This window comes from Poecilia mexicana, unplaced genomic scaffold (genome assembly GCF_051168715.1).
Source record: "Poecilia mexicana isolate PSO_F unplaced genomic scaffold, ASM5116871v1 scaffold_20, whole genome shotgun sequence".
Taxonomy (NCBI): Eukaryota; Metazoa; Chordata; class Actinopteri; order Cyprinodontiformes; family Poeciliidae; genus Poecilia; species Poecilia mexicana.
This window is the reverse complement of record NW_028263389.1, coordinates 7,845,235-7,866,729: the sequence shown is the minus strand read 5'-3', so window position 1 is coordinate 7,866,729 and position 21,495 is coordinate 7,845,235. Positions and strand designations below refer to the sequence as shown.

Sequence of the window (21,495 nt, the reverse complement as noted above, 5' to 3'; positions counted from 1 at the left end):
AATAGCTGAAGACTACATTGTTTGTTACAACACATAAAAATGTGGAGGGCCTATACTGATACACTTCTAATAATTAGAAAAAATACTTCCCATAAAAACACAGAACTGTTTTGAAAGTAGTCTAAGATTAATGGATATTCTTTACAATCATTTCAAATTCCTGATATGGTTCAGATTTTTTTTCTATTAGGCATAAAGCCTAAAATTTCAGAGGGTTACTTTTTTTTTTTTTTAATTTTTTTACCATAATTGTGAATATGTACATGTGGGTACATGTGAGCAAATAATGGCTTTGTAAGCCTGTCAAGCACTGAAAAAGATGTGCAATGTTCTGTCAGTAATTATTGGAGGCGGGATGATGGGTCACTGTGATTTCTTTGATGCACAACATAGCATTACTTCTGTCTTTGTGTCAAGCTGAGGAGAGATAATCAATTTGATAAATGAACCAAGGCAGAGGAGCAAACATCGGGACAGTAGAATAATAATTCTGTCCATATCCACATACGCAACATTCTTTGTCAAACAAATTTATCAGAGAAGGGAGAAAATGGACAGATTAAAACAGTTTTTAAAAACAGTTTAGGGATGAAGGATGAACTAGAAAGAAATCAGCTTGAGATGCAGTTTGTCCCAAAGATTTGCTACCCGACACCCGTCCTAGTCAGCACTTTTTGCAGAGATGGACTGCTGAGTACTTCCATCCTCGTATAGGGGGCAGAACACATCCATAACAAATGCACCAACACAGAAAATACTAAAAGAAATTTAATATTTAGCTATTTAAAAGGATACAAAATTTGAAATGATTTTCTGCTTGGACCTGTACTGTATTAAATAAAAGCACAAGGAACAGAATGTTGTCTTTATGTTTTCTTGTTCAAAAAAGAAAGTCACAAAAAAAATAAAAAATAGCAGTTGGGAAAATACAGCTTTGGGAAAAAAATCAAATAAAAAGCCACTGCACTAAACTCTATTGAAAACCTCAGTTATACCACCAAGTATTGATTTCTGGTACTGATTGCACATACAAAAAAAAATGTACATAGAAAAACTACCAAAACAATAATTACCCATACAACACATAAATGGTGTTTTACATCAGTTTTGCCAAGAAGATCAAGCAAAGATGTGCTGTGTGACAACAGCTGAGCTAGTAAATTTGTTCTGTTACAATGGACATGTGGACTGAATGTTAGTAGTCATAAATTTATGAATCAGAGTTGTCAAAAGAGGGAAGGAAAAATGCTACTTGAACAATTGATCAACTAAAAACCTTTACTGGGATGGTAAAACAAAACCACTGTATGTTTGGATTTTTTAGCAGTCTTTGTGTACTTTAGTTTTTGCAAACTGTTCCACCTATGAGGAAAGGGGACATATCTCATAAATCCTCTCTAAATTAAAATGTGAAAGGGAGGGACAACAGAGAAGTAATCCTACAGTGAACAGGGAAAGATGTTGGCAGAGGACTAATACCTCAGAATTGAGACAGGCCAATATGAACACAAAAAAATACTGTATATTTCTCCAGATGAGCAAAATACATGTATGTACAGTCATGATAAAAGAAATGACTTTTCTTGCAAATAGTATAATGTAGTTATGAAACAAAAGCAAAGTTAAAAATGCAATCCATGATTCAACAGCCTTTGGATTACTTTCTATTTTCTGCTACTGTCTGTAACACACTACACAAAGTTCAAAAGCAAATATAATATTTCATTATTATACATAACAGCGTGCAAGAACAACCCAAACAAGAGTAAAATTAAAAACTTGGTAGTACACGCATTCACTACAAGTAAAATGTTACTGAAAACACAATCTATGTAAGCTGAAGTGCCCAAATTAAGTGAAGGGTTTCCTGTTGTATTTTTGTCAATCATTTAAATTTATAAGGTGTGTGTGATGGGGCTCTATTATGAGTTGGCTAAAAATGAAATGTCAATGGTATAGTTCAACTTCAAGGGATGTTTCTTTATATTCATTTTCTGATGAAAAAAAAAGAAGAACCTGTGTAATATATTTACTGTATGGTGGATTTGACAACTGAGGCAGGAATAATGTGCACTCACGATGAACTGTAACCATTTATGCTGGAACCGAAATCTAAGTTTTGTGTGTGTGTTTGCGTGTCAGTGCAAATTTCAGTGTTTAGACTACATCCGAGCTTGCGATGGCCCCTTTGTCACAGTGTTATTTGAAAAAAGCCAATAAAATTCAGTCTAACATTTATGAATCAATAAAAAAATTTTCCTTCACACACATTGAGGCCCCCTCCCAAAAAATAAACAAAAGCAAATAGAATATGTTTTCCTTCAGGTTGAGGGTTGACCGCCATGGTACACTGGGTTATTGCTTTGAAAACCCAGGCAGATGATATATGGACGAGGTTAAGATAGCTAGACTAAGGTCTTTGAAAGGTTTATTGAAATGTCACTGTGAGTTGTGCACATTTTAGCCTGAAGAATATACGATTATTCAGCTTTATTGAGTCTACCTCCAATTTATATCATTTTTGTGTAAATGTCAAGACCTGGATAATGGTAGATTTTCACAAAATTTATAATAATGACTTGAACCATAAAATGACAGGGATCATTTTAGAGGAAAAGGTAACATTAAAGTTAACCCGATTCAATGATGTTCCTCTGTTCTGTTCAGAGACGAAAGCTTAACTTCTGGATGTCAATGCACACACCATACATGGAAGAAGTATGGTTCTTCTGTACATCATAAAAAGTAAGAATGAAAAAATGTACTGAAAATTCTTTAATAGAAACCCATTAATGAAACGAGCATGGATTTCAAAGCAAATCATTAGTCCAAACAGGGAACCAAGGACATTCTTACATGGTTTCGGAGAGAGATGTAAAACTGCATTAATTGCCTAGTCAATCACTTGACTTGGATCTAAAATTGAGACTCAAATTACAGCAGGGTGTGAATAACCACTACTGAGTTCTCACAGTTAAGGGGCACTCGGTGGAGTCGGATGACTGTCAGTCATACCATGCGTTAACCAGAATCCTTGTACAATGCTCGAGACTGGAGCTAGACACCTAAACAGTCTGGAGTGCTTGTTAAGAGAATGACAAGGTCAAAGCTATGAGGCAAACGTAGTCGGAGGAAGAACAGGGTGACAACGAGGAAGAAAAATAAAGAACCAGAAGTAGTGTTGTGGCAGGAAAAGTTAGGAAAAAGTAATGAGTTGAGGTCTGAGCACATGTGAGGAAGTGAAAAATAGTGTTGACATTGACCTCAGGTGTTACAGGGCAGTCCCAACAGACCCACAGGGAAAAAAAAAAAAAAAAAAACAGCTCTCAGTTTATTTTAGGATCAAGAATATATCTATCAATTTGGTCCCTCCAGCAACATTTAAACACTTCTGTTTGCACGAGAACGGAAGTACGTACAAGAGAGCAGTGAATGTGTTAAAGGATAATAACTCTATGCTATTTAAATCTGCTCCGTCTATCTATCTCACATCTATTGCTATGCCTGGAGTAATCTACAGGCTGCGTTCTAAATATTTAATGCTAGGTTGACAGACCAAGAGAGAATCTAGAGCTCCAGAAGAGCCAGAGCAGAGCAGTGTGGGGTAAATGCTTCACCTTTCAGAGGCAGATTACAGATGCACAGAGACAATGATTGAGGGCTGCAAAAGGTGAGGGCATAAATCTGTCTCGACAGGAAGGTTGTTTTAGCCTTTCCACCCCATACTGCAGCAGAGGTGAAGGGGCAAAGTTGGGAAAAAGTCATGGCACCTAAGGGGGAAAAGTGCAAAGCTACAGAGGGGGGTAAAATGACAGAAAAGCACTGCAGTAGGCAGACAGAGCACAGAAGGGGGAAAAAAAGAGAATAGAAAACTGAGAATGGCAACAAAGAAAGCCACAAAATTATAACAGAAAGAGATGAAAGGAGAAGGAAGATGATATGGGGGAAAAAAAACACTAAAAAAATAATTGAAAGCCATTGAGAATAATTAGGAATACAAGATGCGTTAATGTCAGTAAACAAAAAGCATACCAATTTTAATCCAAACCATGGGGCTAAGTCAGACAAGTAGGACAGAAGAAAAAGTGATGAAGATAAGTTGATTAAAAAATGCAACAAAAGTGACAGATGACTGTTATGTTTTTGTCTGCCCCCGAAGCAGTGGTACCACGGAGACATAAGACAAACGGAGAACAGCAATGAGGAAAACAGCTGAGTGGGAGGTAGAAATGAGAGACTGATAAGGTACAGAGGTTAAAGAAGACACTGGTAGGACAAGAATACAAATAATTGTAGTTAGAGGCCGGGGAGTGAATGAGAGATGGAAAACAAGATAAGAAAGGACATTGACAGGAGAAAAGGTACAAAGAAATTGGCAAAGAAAATCAATCAAAAAAGGAAAGCAGAAAAACAATAAAATATGAAAATAAAAACGTAAAATAGTCAGAGGACCGACGAAAATAAAGGAGAGAGTGCAGAGAGACAGACAGAAAAGTACATTTTTAGAATATCTCTTGTGACAGTTATATTTAGGCCAGACTGTGTAGAGCTGCTACCATGGGCATATCCCACTGACAATATGACATTTCGACTCCAAATTGGTAGGAAAGAAAAGGGGGAAAAAAAAATATAGGAAATGATGTTTCATCCTCTTCCGTCTCTAAATTATTCAAGTCCTTGGTTAAGAGAATTCCTGGATGATGACACGACTTGTAAAGAAAAGCTGATCGTTCACAGAAAAGACTTAAAGGCCACCTTTCATAACATTAATCTCACTGCACATCTCCCTCTTCTTGCTATCAATGAAGTTTCTGAAAGGACAAGTATAAACATGTATTGCTAAGTACTGTCTCATGCAACAAGAACTCGATGTGAAAAGGGAAAATGGCACCAATCATGGATGTATAAACTCCTGAATGGCATGCACTATTCTGGAAATATTCAGTAAGTGACTGATATTCAGAAATCTAGGTAGGTACAGAAGACTGGGTAAGAGGAGTAACTAATCCATTTCACATAGGGACAAGAGCGATAGGAGCTGGGTTCTACTTGCACCAGACAAGATATACTTGCTGGTGTTAATTTGTGAAGTGTGTGGCTTTTTTTAGATAAATCGGTTATTGTAGGCAGTGTATACAAGCACCTGGTACATTCAAGTGTAGTCAGCAGCAGTCCTGATGAATAGCTGCACTCAGAGAAATGTTTTATTATTTTCTTTACGGTGATGAGCAAGAGCTGCCATGGGTTCTGAATAGTTTCTGGTTGACCTGTCTTCGACCCCAGGCCTCAGGAGCCCAGTGTCCTGCAACTTCTAGATGCGTCTCTGCTTCAACAAGCCTGAGTAAAATAAGGAGGTCATTCACAGGACTCTGGAGAACTTGACTACATATTGGGGAGGCTTTTCAGCCATCTGACTCAGGTGTGCTGGACTAGGGACACATCTAAAAGTTGCAGGACACTTGATCCTCTCGAAGCCTTTCGGTCGCAAACGTCTACACCTCCCATGTGCTCCATATATTGCTTGATTCACTGTGGTTGTCAGACTTGGTCAAAGGAACGTTTTTCTTTGCTCCATCACTTGACAGAAATCTCACTATTCATTTTAATGTAACATGAGAGACCAGAAACCTAATAAGTGCTCATAGAGCGTAGAGGTATGGAAAATACGATGGTGGTCCTCTGGGCATTCAAGTTGATACATCCGCTCTTAGAGTAATTCTGGTTAACTTATCTAAAATTGTAAAGAGGAACAGTTTCATCATCTTTTTACAAAGATATATAAAATATTATCGCCCTACCTTTAATCCATGGGAAATGATTGTACTTTCAGTACAAAGTAAAACATTTTTTTGAAGGATTTTTGGCACTAATGGCCTTCATTTCACAGTAGAATGACAGTTAAGTGCGTTAGGAGAGAGGGAAGAAGACATGGGGCAAAGGTCAACGTCTAGGACTCGAACCCACTGCCACACCCAATAACAGGCATTGTTTAAAATAATCGGGAGAAACAAAACATGCTACTTTGTTTTAAATAACAGCAACACACACACAAAATGTGGATATTTCAGATGGCTGCTAAGTGTATGCGTGTGTGTGTGTGTGTGTGTGTGTGTGTGTGTGTGTGTGTCCCTGTCAGTGATTGATTAATTTACAAGACCAAAAACTAATTTATTCCTCACACACACAATGCAATGAGAGAAGCAACAAAATGGATGGATGATAAGTGCAACAGTACAGGACCAGAGGAAAAAAGGAAGGACTGAAAGAATGGGACGGAGAAAGAGACTGAGTGACTTGCCTTATTTTCAAGTTGAATTCAGTGGCAATTCCTCATTAACCAGTGTCTTAACAGTGTATATGTCAACCCTAGCAGCCAGAGAACCGCAGAGGAGTGTGATCATAATTTATCTATTTAGAATGTGGAAGGGAGAAGACAAGAGTGCCTGCAAGGCTATTAGCTGAGCTATCCTGCTGGGTTGTGCAATGTTGTGTGGTGACATATTATACTCAGTGTGACTGTGGAGGTAACTGAACAGAAATTTCAAGAACAGCATATGGAGATCTAATGTTGCATAAAGTATGCGCAAAGCCATATATCATTTGCCTCGGAAAACAAAAAAAATGCTATTCTACATGTCAAGAATGTCAGCACAATAATGCTTTATGAAAAGATATTATAAACAGTGCAAGAGACAAAACTGATGAAAACCATGTTTATGTCAAATATGATGTCATGGTACACGCTGCATCTAATGCAAGTGATAAAATATAAAATTGTAGGCAAGAAATATTCCAGATGTCCTATAATTTCCCTCATGAATGTTCAAAATTATTGTGCAAGAAGCATAAAACAAAATAACTAAAGGCTGATGACATGAGATTAACTATTAATGCGCATGTTGTACATTTTAACTGGATTTGACTGAATACAGAATTGTTCTCGTTTTCAATTAGGTTTTTATTTTGAGCCATATTAACATACATTCGTTGCAACATGAGAATCAAAGAATAGAATAATTCTTTTTTTTCTGAATCTATAAATCAAACAGTACTGAGTAAACACTTAATTCAGCTTTACAGAAGAATATTTATTTCCTTATTTCTTTCTTTACATAGCCATTTTAAAAAGACAAACTAAAGTTTATTTCAAAAACTTGTATGTAACAAGCAGCACTTAAAAGTAAAAATAGAACTTGGGTAGGAAAGCTCAGAAAACAAAAGCGACGTCACAAAAACAAACAGCTGCCCAGCCGTTTAAGTTTTATTTACAAAGACATTTAATTTGGGCTTAAGAAAGCATGTAAATGACAAGGTCAAAGATCTCTACCCGACAACCAACATATTAATCTCATAAACAATATGTCAATCATGATAACATGAAGTTTGAATCTTTATGAACGAAGGAACCAAAATACCATAGTATTGATGAATTAATAAGGTTTCTCTCATGGTAATAAATTAAACAACTGGCTTTCTAGTCTACCAGGAGTTTCTTGTGCCTCGTTACAATTCCAACTCAACGGCCGTTTCTAATGTCCTATCTTTACTGTAAAATCTTTTCTTTTCTTTTTTTTTTTATTGTACTCCTCTGGGCATTTCTACAAAAACATCTTTTCTCTTTGCGACTTGCTCCCATCCATTTTTTTTCTTAACTCAGAGCTATTTATTTGTTTCATCAAGGTCTCTAAGATACGTCTTATCTCTTTACAAGACGAATAGTCGCAAAGGATACCGCCTACTAGCTGGTAGCTATGACGATCGTGACGGAAAAGTCGGGATGCCGGCTGGGGTGAGGTTGACTAAATGAGAAAGTGCAGAGCCTCTGGGAGACACACACACCAACACATGCAATAACTGTGCCAAAGAGCAAAACAGCCTTTGGGCGAATAATTTTTCCCCAGCCACATTACTTCACAGCCACAATGAAAGCAACTTAATACCATCCTTCTTGTGCCCCGGTCTCCCACAAATGCTTTTTCAATGAATAAGGCAATCCTGGTACTGTGACATTCCTCCTACTCAAAGCTGCACAAAATCATTAGAAATCACCTTGGAAGCTTTTAGCATCATCTAAAAGCCATAAGTCACCATCAAGGATGTGTCTCAACTGTTAAAATCGCACCTGGCATTTGAGTGAATCATTAAAGACTACAGGCAGAGACAAAAAAAAAAAACTGTATGTCACACACAATCCTGCTTTGCAATAAACGTTTTAACTGACTAGGCAACTGCTGAAAAACTGGACATCTGACATCGGTTTAGATTTAGGTATAACTTTTTTTTTCCTCTGAAAAAAAAAGGCGTGCGTTTTTCTATGTCCCTGCTGAATATATTTTCTCTTAGAACTAAACCGATTTCCTGTGTAGCAAACAATCAACACTTCTTTTACATTTTAGCCAAGTTTATCCAGATGGTTTAGATAATTTTACACATCCATTCATAGCAAACCAAGCAAACACAAGGGCATACATAATTATAGTGAATGCACATACGAGCACATACTGCACACATACTGAACTTGTGCAATCAATTAGTCTCGCATATACAGAAGCTGCACGTCTGCACACCAGTTAAAATGGTTCAGTCCCACACTTGCAATGTTAGCCTGATAAATACTGTAGGACACAAAGGACAAAACATTATCAATAGTTTCAAACTAAAACCATAAGCTGGAAGTTCAAAGAGAGCAAAACACATGATTTAACAAGCCAAATGCAAGCTTCACATGCTATTGTTGTGACAGGCCTATAATTTCTAATGTTGAAGGTTTAATTCAAAAATTCAACAAATACTCATATTTTGAACATATTCTGTAGTCGGAGTCATTTTTCTTCAATATGACCTTAAAACAGATCATTTATAACACCAAAGACATTTGGGCTGCGTGTTAACACAGTAATGTCAAAGAAATGTTAATTAATTTTAGAGAAAGTAATTTTTTTTATTATTTAACCTTTATTCATATAGGTTGTTTCACTGAAATTACAAAATCTCTTTCTATCAGAGAGAGACTGTTTAAGTTATGAACTCGTGCCGTTTCATAAAATTCATTTTAAAACAACGTCTTGAAAAAGAGTTAACATATTGACCTAATAATCAGCATCAGCAGTATTCAAGTTCTGTGAGGGCAATTTTTAAGTTTTTACAAAGACTGTAAAGTCCAGCGGAGTGCGCTCTAGACAATAAACAGCATTCTAAAGGGCAGAAAACATTACCACTCAGCTGTGAGAACACATCGGCGATCGCTTCTTTCAAGCACACTAATTGCTTCCATCTGCAGTCCTTGAAAGCTCAAGCATATGAATACTTACATTTTATAAAGACCAATTTGAAAGTCAATAATAACATGAACAACAAGTGTTTTTTTTGTTTTCTAATTAACTCCACAAGTTAAAAAAAAAAAGAAGATGATTCAAAAGAAACCTCCTTCTACTGTATAATTTGTTTTACTCTACAAATTATCTAAGAAAAAAAAAAACTTTCCAAATCATATTTTGTTTTCTCAAAACATACCCTTCATAAAATGTGAAACCAATGACATTGTTTAAGAACGCAAACAAATGACTACTGGTTATATACAGCACTAACAATACTAATAATCTCCAGTATAATATTGACGACAAAAAAAAAAAAAAAATCAAAACTATGAAAATAGAAATTGTGAGAAAACAAAATCATCTTTGAGTTCAACATTCGTGTAAGACTTCCAGAATACAACCACTGAAAAAAAGGAAAAGAAAAGAAAAAACTTTCTATCCAATACTGCCTTTGTTACTTATTTTTAATTTTATACATGGACATAGTATCCCATGGCTTTCTACTGGTACTTAATACCAAAACACAAAAATGTGAACTATAAAAACATCCAAAATCTTGAACGCAAAATATAAGATGAAGAATGCAAAGCATGCCTGTCTGAATAGCTACCTTTGGAAAAGTTACCTGACATTTTCAAACAGAAAAATACCATCAATCTGACTAGGAAGTTAATTATTCTATCTCAGTGTTAAATTAAGGCCAAATATGAAAACAAAACTTTGACATGAACAAGGTTACATTGCAAGATCTTGTTCCAGACGTAAAGCAGGACCTTCAATCAGAATAAATTAAAACATCCAGAAAACCGATAGATTTGAGAGTCTAACAGCACCAGCTAAATTGGTTTTACTGGAGCTCTCCTCAGGCAACTTATGATATGACGCAAGACGGTGCAAAGCGTCTAGAAAAACTCAAAAGGCTTTACTTGGTGCAGTAATAGAGCTCTTAAATGATCTTAATAAAAAGAAAAAGAAATAAGAAAGGGGAGAAAGCCTTCTGATGTTCTTCAGCAAATGTGGAGCACATCTTTTAGTGACAAAGTTTTATAGATATTCGATTCCGAAACATAAAAAATACAGCATGCTTTTTAATCAATATGTATTAGACAATGCACATGCAAAGTGCATCACCTTAGTACAGGAAACCGACGCATTCGCCAAATATTACTTTGTCAATCAGGATAAACGTGGTCAGCACAATGTTTAGGTATTTGTCACTGTCGCATCCACATCAGAGACTCTTCTGTTGGACTACATGACTCAGCTTTTTCTCCCAGTTTGCATTGTTACTTCCTTTTTATGGATACTGGCCCTGCAGACTGCGAAGACGTTTGGCAATCACAAACTGGCCCCTGTCAAAACTCCTCTATTCCTGGGTTTCAAGCTTCTAATGCATCCATTTCGAGAACAAAATATCAATTTTCTGCCAAACAATTCTGACTTGAGGTCAAAAGCTGTGGTGAAGAGATAACCAGTATGACTCATCTTATTGGTGGTCATAATACAAGAGAGTTTAGAAAGAATATCTGAATATTTGGTTCCTGATTTCTGCTGGTGTCTGACACTACAGAGCTAGCAAAAATCGTTTGGCTCATGAAATAGATCATAAGGAGTATATCATGCTTTCTCTTTTTCCAACAGATCACATCAGCGTCCTTCATATTTAGAGTTGTAAAAAAACATCAGATTGCAATCGTCGTCACAATCACTGCGTGCAGTATCACAATTTCAAATGACTGCGATGGAGATGCTACACTCCAGCACCATGCATTCACACTGCAAACTGATTCTAAATCTGGCCAGTTGGATGGACTCAAACTGAGGCACTAAATGTCAGAAAATGGTAGGACATGGTGTAATGGCAATGAAAAACAAGGAGTCAGAAAATGTGGGCATCGAAATACCCATTTCGTTTCTGGATTGATTTTTACCCAGAAAGCACATGGGCAAAAACCATGAGTGAAACGCTGACTGGGACTGACTAGTATATATAACATATTAATTTCACATATGTTAACATAAAGGCTCGTTTTGAAGTATAAGTTGCTACTTACATGCATCGCTTCGAAGAATTCAACCTGGAATGCGGCTGTTCATAACAGACACGTGTGTTCTGCTCTACCGCTAGCAAACAACCGTACTGATTAAATAACATAAAAGTCAAGCAGTTCCCTAAAAGTCCAACAGATGGCAGCAATGTGCCATGCAAAACAAAACACCCACAGTTTACAGGACACACTTCCTGCTAAAGAGCCCCCTGGTGGTTGAAGAAAAATCCACATACAAACCGGAAAATACAATAAATGAAAAAAAAATCTGGACCAAATGCCGCAGTTTGGGGGACCCCTGATATAAAGCAAATATCTGCTATTACAAAACGGCACATCATAACATTTTATCCACGCTGGTTGAAGATAATCAACGATTAAATCTCATTTGAGAAAATTTTTTTTTAGCTTAACCAGATATTTGCAAGGCTAGGCAAAACAGTTTGAAGGATTATGTGATAAAGTTATGAAATAATCAGATATTATCAGCTATGCCAGTTAAGCACATTGTAAAGCAAAGCAAACCCTAATTTACCAAAGTCCCTAACTGAGATAAAGTAGCCTTCAATTTGCACCACAACAGCATATATTTACATTTAACTACACTCGACATGCTGCGGGCTTGATGTGGAATTCTTAGAAGCTAAAAATTCTATTTCTATGGGCAAACGCAGCCTTCTTTGTACTTTGATTGAGGGGTGTCAGGGGTTCAATTAATATTTTAAGTTTACTTGCAGCAGAATACAAAGAAATGTTGCTGTCAGCAGGGCCTCCACTACTGCATGTGTATCTTAGTCTTTACAGGGATTTGACTTCCACTTCCTGTACCTGCACCAAAAATATTGATGAATACTAGTGGTGAACATTTTGTCAAAATATTGTTGTTTAAAATTAATTTTTTATAGCATCTAGAAACACCAAGAAGGACTGAACTAAAGTAAAACAGAAAAGAGACTGACGTAATCATAGAAAGAGACTGAGGAACACAGAATAATGAAACCACAAAAGCAACCCAGGACATGACCTACATATTTGTATATCCTAAAAGATGTGACATCAAGGTAATCAGGAACAGAAATTATTTATTCCCAAATGCGGGGAAAAAAAAGAATACCGGTCATTATATTTTCTGAAAAACTTTGATTTACTGATTGATGTTTTTATATTTACCTTCTATTTTGCAATTTATTTCTAATTCTAGAGGTAATTTGTCAACCAGAACATACCACAGTCTTTTTCTTGTCCACTGTTTGCAGCATAAATTTAAATTGATGTAAACACAAAGATATGCACAAATTGCGGATATCCATGAATTCTAAGTCATGCATATATTGCTCGGATGTGTGCACACAAAAAGCAACACCACAGAGAGAGATGCCGGTCAGGCATGATGATGTGCCATGGTGGGAGTAAGACTGCTGGGTTACTGGAGCAATGCAAACAGGCATGCGCTCCTGGGCAGTCAGTGTTAGAGATTCTGTGAGCTCTATAGAAAAAAAATAATCTTTTATCACCCATTTACATCATCCTTCTGCAACATCAGCAAGAACTTGCACATACATACCTACACAGATCCACACAACACAGACTCCACTAAGATGAAGATGATGAAGACAGATGGAAAGGTTTGCGGAAAATTAGGTACATCACAAACGGGATATGATTTTTTTTTCAGGATCAGCATACATTTTGTTTTGGTTTCCGTCATTTTGGAGCAACTGCTAGTGTTGATTTCAGAGAATGGTGGTTTATTTTCTCAATCATACATAGCATAGTTTTCACAAAAACCTCTCTTTTACTAAATATAATGAAACAACCTCATCAGCTAGCTGGGTAAAATACAATATCACCATATAATCTCACGGTACATCGTATGTTCATGTACAAAAGCACACGACACAGTTAAGAATCAAAATGTAGCTAAAATGTAAGTTTGTGAAAATCTTGTTTTGGCATAAATTGCAAAGTAATAGTAAAAAAAGGAAAGAAAAAACTGTTATTTTTGCAATAATGTATAAAATAGGCTGTACTTTCTTTTTTACTTATTTACTATATGACTGGGTTAGATTTAAAAGCAGTACAGTTAAACCTGAATGAGCAAATATCTGGTATCTCAGTTACAGAATGACGAATGAGCAACAAAGAGCACTCTCCATTTCAACAGTGCAGGGAAAAACCATCAAATGATTAGAGCAACACCATTTAATAACAGTATTATATGATTATGTTGCACAGAATAACACAAGTGTATGTAAAGTGGAACAATATTTTTCTGAGTAAATCTAGTTATGTAAACTTTGTCGGGGGTATGGATGATTTTGGGCTGAGCAGGAGTTTTGGCCACTCCACAAGGCATCAACATGGAAAAAGACAAACACTGTACAGGCAAGTGGTGCTGCAGTGCAGCAGCACTCTAGTAAAGATACGCCACATGAACATATACAAGCAACCATGACACAGCAGTTAGCATTGCAAACACATTCACATCGTCTGTCTGATGCTAAAAAAAAATGATTTTTTTCTTTTCTAGGAAGCAGCATTTTGTTCTGAACCATTATCAGAACGCCATTTTCACCGCCATGCATGAAATCCTAATCTGCTTAACGTGGGTATTTATTTGGCCAAAAAGAACAAGCATTACGGTTTCAGTCAATGACATTTTGCAATGGTAGTTTCCCAAAAATGTCTGTTTTCTGAAGTGGATGTTTTCTGGAATAAATCAGTTAACCTAGCGGTGCACTTTGAGGTCGTAGCTGTAAAGACAGGTTGAATAAAAGCAAACATTGTTCCCTGAGTTACCTGTAACATAAAGTAGGCAGATTCTACACTTTGTAACCTTCATGCCAAGTTAAGTTAGATTCCTTTCAGGTAAGGATTTACAGTCCCAGGATTAAATCGGATTAGATCTCTCCTCTGAAAATTCTCATCTGTCTCATTACAAGCTGTATCAAAATGCTGCCTTCTTCCATCCTATTGGCCCAACATGTCACATCAGAGTAACAACAGCAGAAAACTGGAGCTAGCAAAACATAACTTAGTCTTTCTCTGCATTTTATTGCAGTTCAACACAGCATGACATGAATCCTAAAAGCTGCCTCTACTATTCCTGCAACAAACCTGTTTTTTTTGTGTGTGTGTGTTTTTGTTCCAGCAGTACAGTCACCTTCCAACACCTGCTGCAAAGCAACTGCCTTGATTTAAATAGCCCTTTGAATTATGTCTATACTAAATACAGCTCTCACCCCGTAATCTCCATCATTTCCTTCAATTACATTTCCCGTCCCTTGGCACCAATCAATCCCTGGTTTCCTGCACACGGCCTGTTTCTCCGAATAACATTGACAGCCTTTAGCCCTGTCTCCTAGCAAGCTGTTCACAAGCTGTGAGGTGAGAGAAGATGACCAAGGGCAAGAAAAAGAAAAAGGGAAAAAAAAAGAAATGTCCCCAATCCATGAAAAATTAAACATTAACAAGACCTGGAACTACTTCAGCACACATATATTTGATATATACTTCAGTGGGTTATTACCTGCTCTTTGACAGACGCGAGGATGGATGAGGTGGTCTCCGTCTCGGGTCTGTCGCCGTTGGAGGCAGGCATCACAGGGGCGACCATCGCCCCCTTCTCCTGTTCTGCTGGCTGGTCTGGCACCGGCATTGCTGATAACAAAAACAAATATGTTTACAATAGGTTAAAATCTAATATTTATTTCACATTATACCTCCAGGAACTCTAAAACACAACTCTTAAAAAAATAAATAAATAACAAATACCAAGCTATAAATAATGAGTTCTTAAAAGGAACTAACACATTAATTAATCTGCAATGCAAACAGCGAGACTTGTCACTTTCAATATGTTGCTTTACAAACAGAGGTCCTGGTAGACTTGTTAAAATGTGATGCCTCACTTATCACAGTTTTATGTACTGTATCTGGGAAAGTGATACTCGTCAGAAAATTGATTTCAAGACACGATTCTCTCTAGAGATAGGCATCTAGGGGGAATAAAGAAACGCACATAGCATGCGGGTCTTCATCAGGGCTGAGGTAGTGAAGCATCACTTCCCCGACTGTGACAAAGTACAATCAGACTGTAACAGAAGATACTGTATAATTATTAGAAATGGGCATAATGGACTTGCAATCCAATGGATGTGCAACTTTAAATACACATGTACGCACAACGCATACACACACACACATTACACCGAGTGTTGGACAATATGGTTTGTCTGCAAATCAAATACCCAGCCACTGTATTAGCCAGCAACCTAACTGGAAAAACAGGCAGCTAGCAAGACGGGATGATGTTTGTAAATAAAACATGCTGGTGAGGGGCCCTGCGGATAGTAATTTTCACTCTCGCTGACAAACACCACTTCTATATCTGGCATCTCCCCTCCTAAGTGATGATGAGTCACCAGAGCTTGGCTCCTGAACAACCAGAAACCCCAACAAAGAGCAAATTAGATGTGCTGGCTGGCACTCACGTTTTTTTTTTTCTTTTTTTTTTTTTTTTGGGGGGGGTGTTTTTTTTCTCAATGAAACAGACAAATGTGGAAGTCACTGAGCAGCTGACTGATTTTTACCACCTTTGTGAACTCCTACATTTGTTTTCAAAAGCAAGGCAGAAAACAGAATGACCTTATTGAAATAATTCCTTTATGACTAAATAGTTGGGGCTTGTCTTACAACTTTTAGTTACAGGTGAAAGTAATTGCATTTTTTCTTTAGTTGGATATGTCACAATGCAGGGTTTACACCCTGCTGGGCTCTACCAGGCACTGCACCAGGCTAAGCATAGTTTGTTTATTTATTTTAAATAAGGGTTTGTTTGTTTGTTTGGTTTTTTACACCAGTAACAGTGATGGTAAAGACAGATTAAGCTAGGTTTATGTTCCATAGTGTAGTTGATGCACTAAACTGCTCACATAAGATTTAAACAACTTTGAAAACTTCATTGTATTGGCAGTTATTGACATAGAACTACAACATTAGCTCATTAGATCAAACTCGAGCACATGCTACATCATGAATAATTACAGTGTTCAGTATATTAGCAAGCAATTACAGGCCTTTTTTTGTCCTTGAGAAATGCTGCCTTGTAAGACAGGATTACCTGAATGACTAAGACAAAAACAAAACCTCAACCCTGCAGTAATTGTACTTTGGAGACTTTGCATGCATCAAAACATCTATTGCCCGTGGAAGCCAGTAATTTAATATATAAAGCACACACACAAACTCTGGGTGATTAGCATCCAGCAGGTGCTGTTCTTGGAAAATTGCAAAGTTGGCTCAGTGTTTATTGGCGGCTGCAGGGGCTGGTCCCGGTGCCAACAAATTTGCCATCATAAGTTATAATACTCCGGCACTCCCAATAACCTTCCCGGGCTATTGTTAACGTGCACAGAGAAGCTGTTGTTCAACAGACATTTTCCATCCTGCAGGATACAAAGTCACAAAAATCTTAAATTGGGTTTTTGTACCTCTGAGGGAACTTTTAATAATATCATATTCTTGCTGATTTGAATAAAGTTTGACTTTTCATGGAACTGGTGAGGAATGATTGACACTTTCATTGTTATATAGTCCAATTGAGAGATGGAAAAACTCGAGCATAGCTTGTTTTAGGCAGTATGTATAAAGATTTAACCTTATCTGAATTAAGTGAAAAAAAAATGGGGGGCGGGAAATAATGATAAGCAAACTCAGACTCACCAATTCAGATACACAGATTTATGTGAAAAGCAGGAAGGGTGATGAACAAATGATGCAATTTAAAAGATCCTAGTCAGGGCTATTTGTATAAACAATGAACTCCCCTCACTAAACATTTGATTTAGACATTGATTTGATCTTGTTTGGCTTTCAGGGAAAATTTCAGGTTTTTCTGTTGCCACTTAGCAACAGGTTGGCTAAACCCTGCACTAAATGCCAGTTTATGGTGGAGTTAATGGTTTTATTCCCACTACGCATATGTGACAAAGTGGTTCAGTTTGTGTTTACCACTCGTCCCTTGTTCTTATTTTTTCATTTATTTAATCTGTCTATAGCTGGTCATAATGTTTTAACTGAAACATTGTTGTTACAACGTTACTTCACGCACTGTCCCGGGTTAGTTTGTGGTAGCGTTATGTTGCAGTTTACATCTATGTATGCGTTTTAGTTGAAGCTAACACTTCTGGATAATTAGATGAATAGGAATGTTTCTTTTCTATCAAGACACATTTCTGGTAATTTTTTATTTTATGTTTTTTACTCACCATTGTTTGTTCCATCATAGGTGCTACTGCCCGAGCAGGTGTATGGGAGGGGCCGGCGCCGCATTTCCTGCTTAAATGGTTCTATGACGTCACTGATTACATCACTGGATTGTACCAAATGGAGGGTTTTCTTTTTTTCTATTGTTTGTTTGTGTTTTCCTTTAAAGTAATCTTTTGAGTTGCCCTGTATTACATGTTTCATTTTGCAGACCATTCAGTTATGTAGATGAATCTGTAAATTACATTAGTAATCTTATTCCTGTTTTGTTTTTTTTTTCTGTTTAGTTAGATTGTGTTGTTTGGTTTGACCTGTTCTATTATGGTATGGTCTGCACCTGCGTTGCCAATTTGGTAGAAGACCAGCATGATTTCAGATTCTCAGAACCTAAAATAAATGGTAAACAATAAAATTCACCAGAAGAAAATGGACAAGGCGGCTGACGCTGGTTTTTATTTACTTGTTTTGATCGTTTAACTACACTAACCCACATCATGCATGTATTTTTGGACACTTCAGTACCTGGGAAACACCTCCACCTCCACAAATAAAAGGAACATGCAAACTTTCCAAAGCAAATATTTCTAACAGTTTCTGTTGCTCCAAGAATTAATGTTGGACTTCACATTTAATAAAACATCAAAATATTTATTTACAAAATGCCTAGCTGAAAATAGCTGATAAATGATCAAACCTGGGTTTCAAAGATAAACTAAAAGATATTTACAGACACGAGTGGGGTTGGACATTCATATTACATTCAGGCATTTGGCTTGCTTTAACCTTTTGAATCTGCACAAAAGAATAAAGAAATATAGACTGATCAAAATGCATTCATGATAATTCAAAGGTGCAAAGAGGTCAGTCATACTCTGAGTTTGGAGACCAGTGCGCCTGACCTGAGCTCAAAGCTGCGTCTTTCCAAAAGAACATTTCTACGCTCACCCAGACCTAAGCATTAATTACATGCACACGCTTTCCTCTGAGATCCTGTGGCCTGTAACCTATCATCTGATCTTCCTGTGACACCTTCTTCTGTCTTAACGCCAGTGTTGTGGTACTCGAGATCGGTCTTGGTCTCGAGTCCGGTCTTAAGACCGTTTTCTGATGGTCTCGGTCTCGTCTCGGACTCGACCGTATTTGGTCTCGGTCTTGTCTCGGTCTCGGGCTCTGAGGACTCGGCATTTTATTTCAAGACCAGTCGAGACCGCAACTGTGAAAATATCACTAAACGTGCAGCATACTGTCCAGTTTATTTGTTAACATCTTTGTTTTCAGTGGATGCAAAACTCACCGATTAAAATCCAAGCAACTATGTGTTTCTCCCCCTCCCCACCTTTCACTCGCGCGCGGCGCTACTCCCTCCTCCCCCTCCCCCTCCCCACCTTTCACTCGCACGCGGCGCTCCAGGACATGCGCAGTGGTTTTCTCTCAGCGGCAGAAAATGTTTGTCTAATCGTCAGTAATATAATAGCGCTGCATAAATAGTAAGAAATCCGATGGCCAGAGCTAACTCAGCAGCGCTTCGCTTTCAGAGACGATGGGGACAACGTCTAACTATTTTCGTCACTTAGAAAAGTAGCTCAAAGAAGGTAAGCTCCGTTAACGTGATGTTAGCAAAGCTAGCTGTACAGAGACACATAAGAATTTGTGATGAAAAAAAGTCACTCACTGCCTGAATTATTGTGCGGAGATGTTGACTGACCTGTCGCATATATAGGACAGCTATGTCCAAAAGTCTGCAATATAGTGATGTGACATTCAGAAACAGTCGATTCTTCTCCACGGCTCTTTATTTATTAGATAGGACTGGAGTGTCACTGAGAGCCGTTGTTCTATCAGATTACCATACACTGTCAGAATACGTGCAGTGAGTACCATGCCTGCGCATGCGCATTAAGAAGTCCGACCGTCAGAGGAGTTGTCAGTTCACCATATGCAGCAAGTTATGACGAAAATAAGTCATTAAATTGTTTTCAATGATAACTATATAGATATACATGTGTTGTCATGGTTGCAAAGTGTATTTAAAGCAGGTCTGGCTGCAGCTGGAGTCAGCTATAACACACGCCCGTGTAAAACTCACTTAACCGCTAAGTCAGGATGCCATACAACTGTTAATAACAGATCTACGTCATGATTCTATGTTCCTAGCATACATGCAGTGAGTACCATGCCAGCGCATGCGCCTTAAGAAGTCCGACCGTCAGTGGAGTTGTCAGTTCAGCATATGCAACAAGTTATGACGAAAATAAGTCATTAAATTGTTTATAATATGACATAATATGATAACTAGATAGATATACATGCGTTGTCGTGGTTTCAAAGTGTATTTAAAGTAGGTCTGGCTGCAGCTGGATGCCATACAACTGTTAATAACCAAGTGTATGATGATCTACGTCATGATTCTATGTTGCTGATTAAATAAAATCATATGGTAATGACAGCGTATGCATGTCTGAGCTAAGAGTACAACTATCTGGCAACGTATGCTGATCTGACAGAACACCGTGAGTTCGTGTTAAGCGTATGACGATCTGACCTGACAGAACACCCGTTCTTTGTTCTAGTAATGCTCTGAGTACACTGCATCATTATTTAATTATGTACGTTGATATTTAAATGAACAAATAACTAAAACACAAGAACGAAAGAGCACGCAGAGCATGCACATTGCTCTTTGTTTTTGTTCAAAGTGGTAACTGTAATGTCTGCCATGGTGTCAGACTACCTGGCTTCATGTACTGGGATAGAGAGTGAAAACAGTCACGATGAGCGCCTTCTGTTTGGTCACTTCTTGCTTGTTGCTCCTTGGTCAGTGTTCATAGTTGAGTGTTATTTACCATCAGGGCATTGCCTCAATTGCTATGTTTAATGGTGCAACAGTGGTGGATTCTTATATGAGCAATATGGGCAAATTCCCAGGGTGTTATGTTTTTAGGGATGGCACGAGACCATCACACATTGTAACACAGAAATGGAATATTTAATATTGGTAAAATGTATTAAGTATTTAATATCTAGGTGTTTTTATGGGAATATGGATCTTTCAGATTATTCTGAGAAGCAATTTCGATCATATTTTACATTTTATTGTGTCATGTAGCACGGCCGCTGGTCTTGGTCTTGACTCGGTCTCGACTTTCCTCGGTCTTGGTCTTGACTTGGTCTCGGACCCTAAAAGTCTTGGTCTTGTCTCGGTCTCGATACACTCTGGTCTTGGTCTTGTCTTGGTCTCGGGTTAGGTGGTCTTGAACACAACACTGCTTAACGCCTCTTTGTCTGTTTTCACTTTTTCCCCTTCTAAAATACAATTAGTTTATTTGTTAATAAATAAATACCATTAATAAAAATATAGGTTGAATATCATATTGATGAAATATTATAGCTTAACAATAACTGACTAGCAATTGCATTAAAGGGGCTTTGATTCCCCCCCCACCCCCACCCCTAGTATGATTTGTTATTACTTCTTTGTCAAATCTATTCCATCCATGCTTGGTTTTCATTTATTCAAGTTCTGAAAGTAATTAAACGCAATACAAAAACAATATAATTCCTGTAACAGAAGCAATAAAGTCTTCGGATTAGGGAATGTGATAACATTGCATGAATACTTTGGCGACAAGTGGACCATAACATTTTATTTTATCTGCTTACTGTGCTTTGGTTAAAATGTCTCTTTTTTGTATTTCTAAAGGGAAAAAATACTAGAGTAAACAATGTAAATTAAAGAACAATTCAACATGACAATATTTTTTACAGCAGATTTATGACTCTTACAGGGCTTACCTTTTTTGGTTTTGTTAGTGCTGTCTTTTAAAGCAAAACATATCTGTCACTTAAACCTAAAGGGAGAGCTG

At 37.4% G+C, this 21,495-nt stretch overlaps 1 protein-coding gene across 1 annotated transcript in view; it reads right to left on the bottom strand.

The window, feature by feature from the left end:
* The window catches only part of LOC106904022 (catenin delta-2-like), a 192,818-nt gene extending 174,220 nt beyond the window's left edge, over positions 1-18,598 (bottom strand). The window contains exons 1-2 of the mRNA XM_088001444.1: positions 17,635-18,598; positions 14,895-15,025 (exon numbers count right to left, since the gene is read on the bottom strand). Of these exons, the coding sequence (XP_087857570.1) occupies positions 14,895-15,025; positions 17,635-17,848 (345 nt within the window). The 5' untranslated portion in view covers positions 17,849-18,598. The remainder of the gene's footprint in view (positions 1-14,894; positions 15,026-17,634) is intronic.
* Between the last annotated feature and the right edge of the window lie 2,897 nt (positions 18,599-21,495).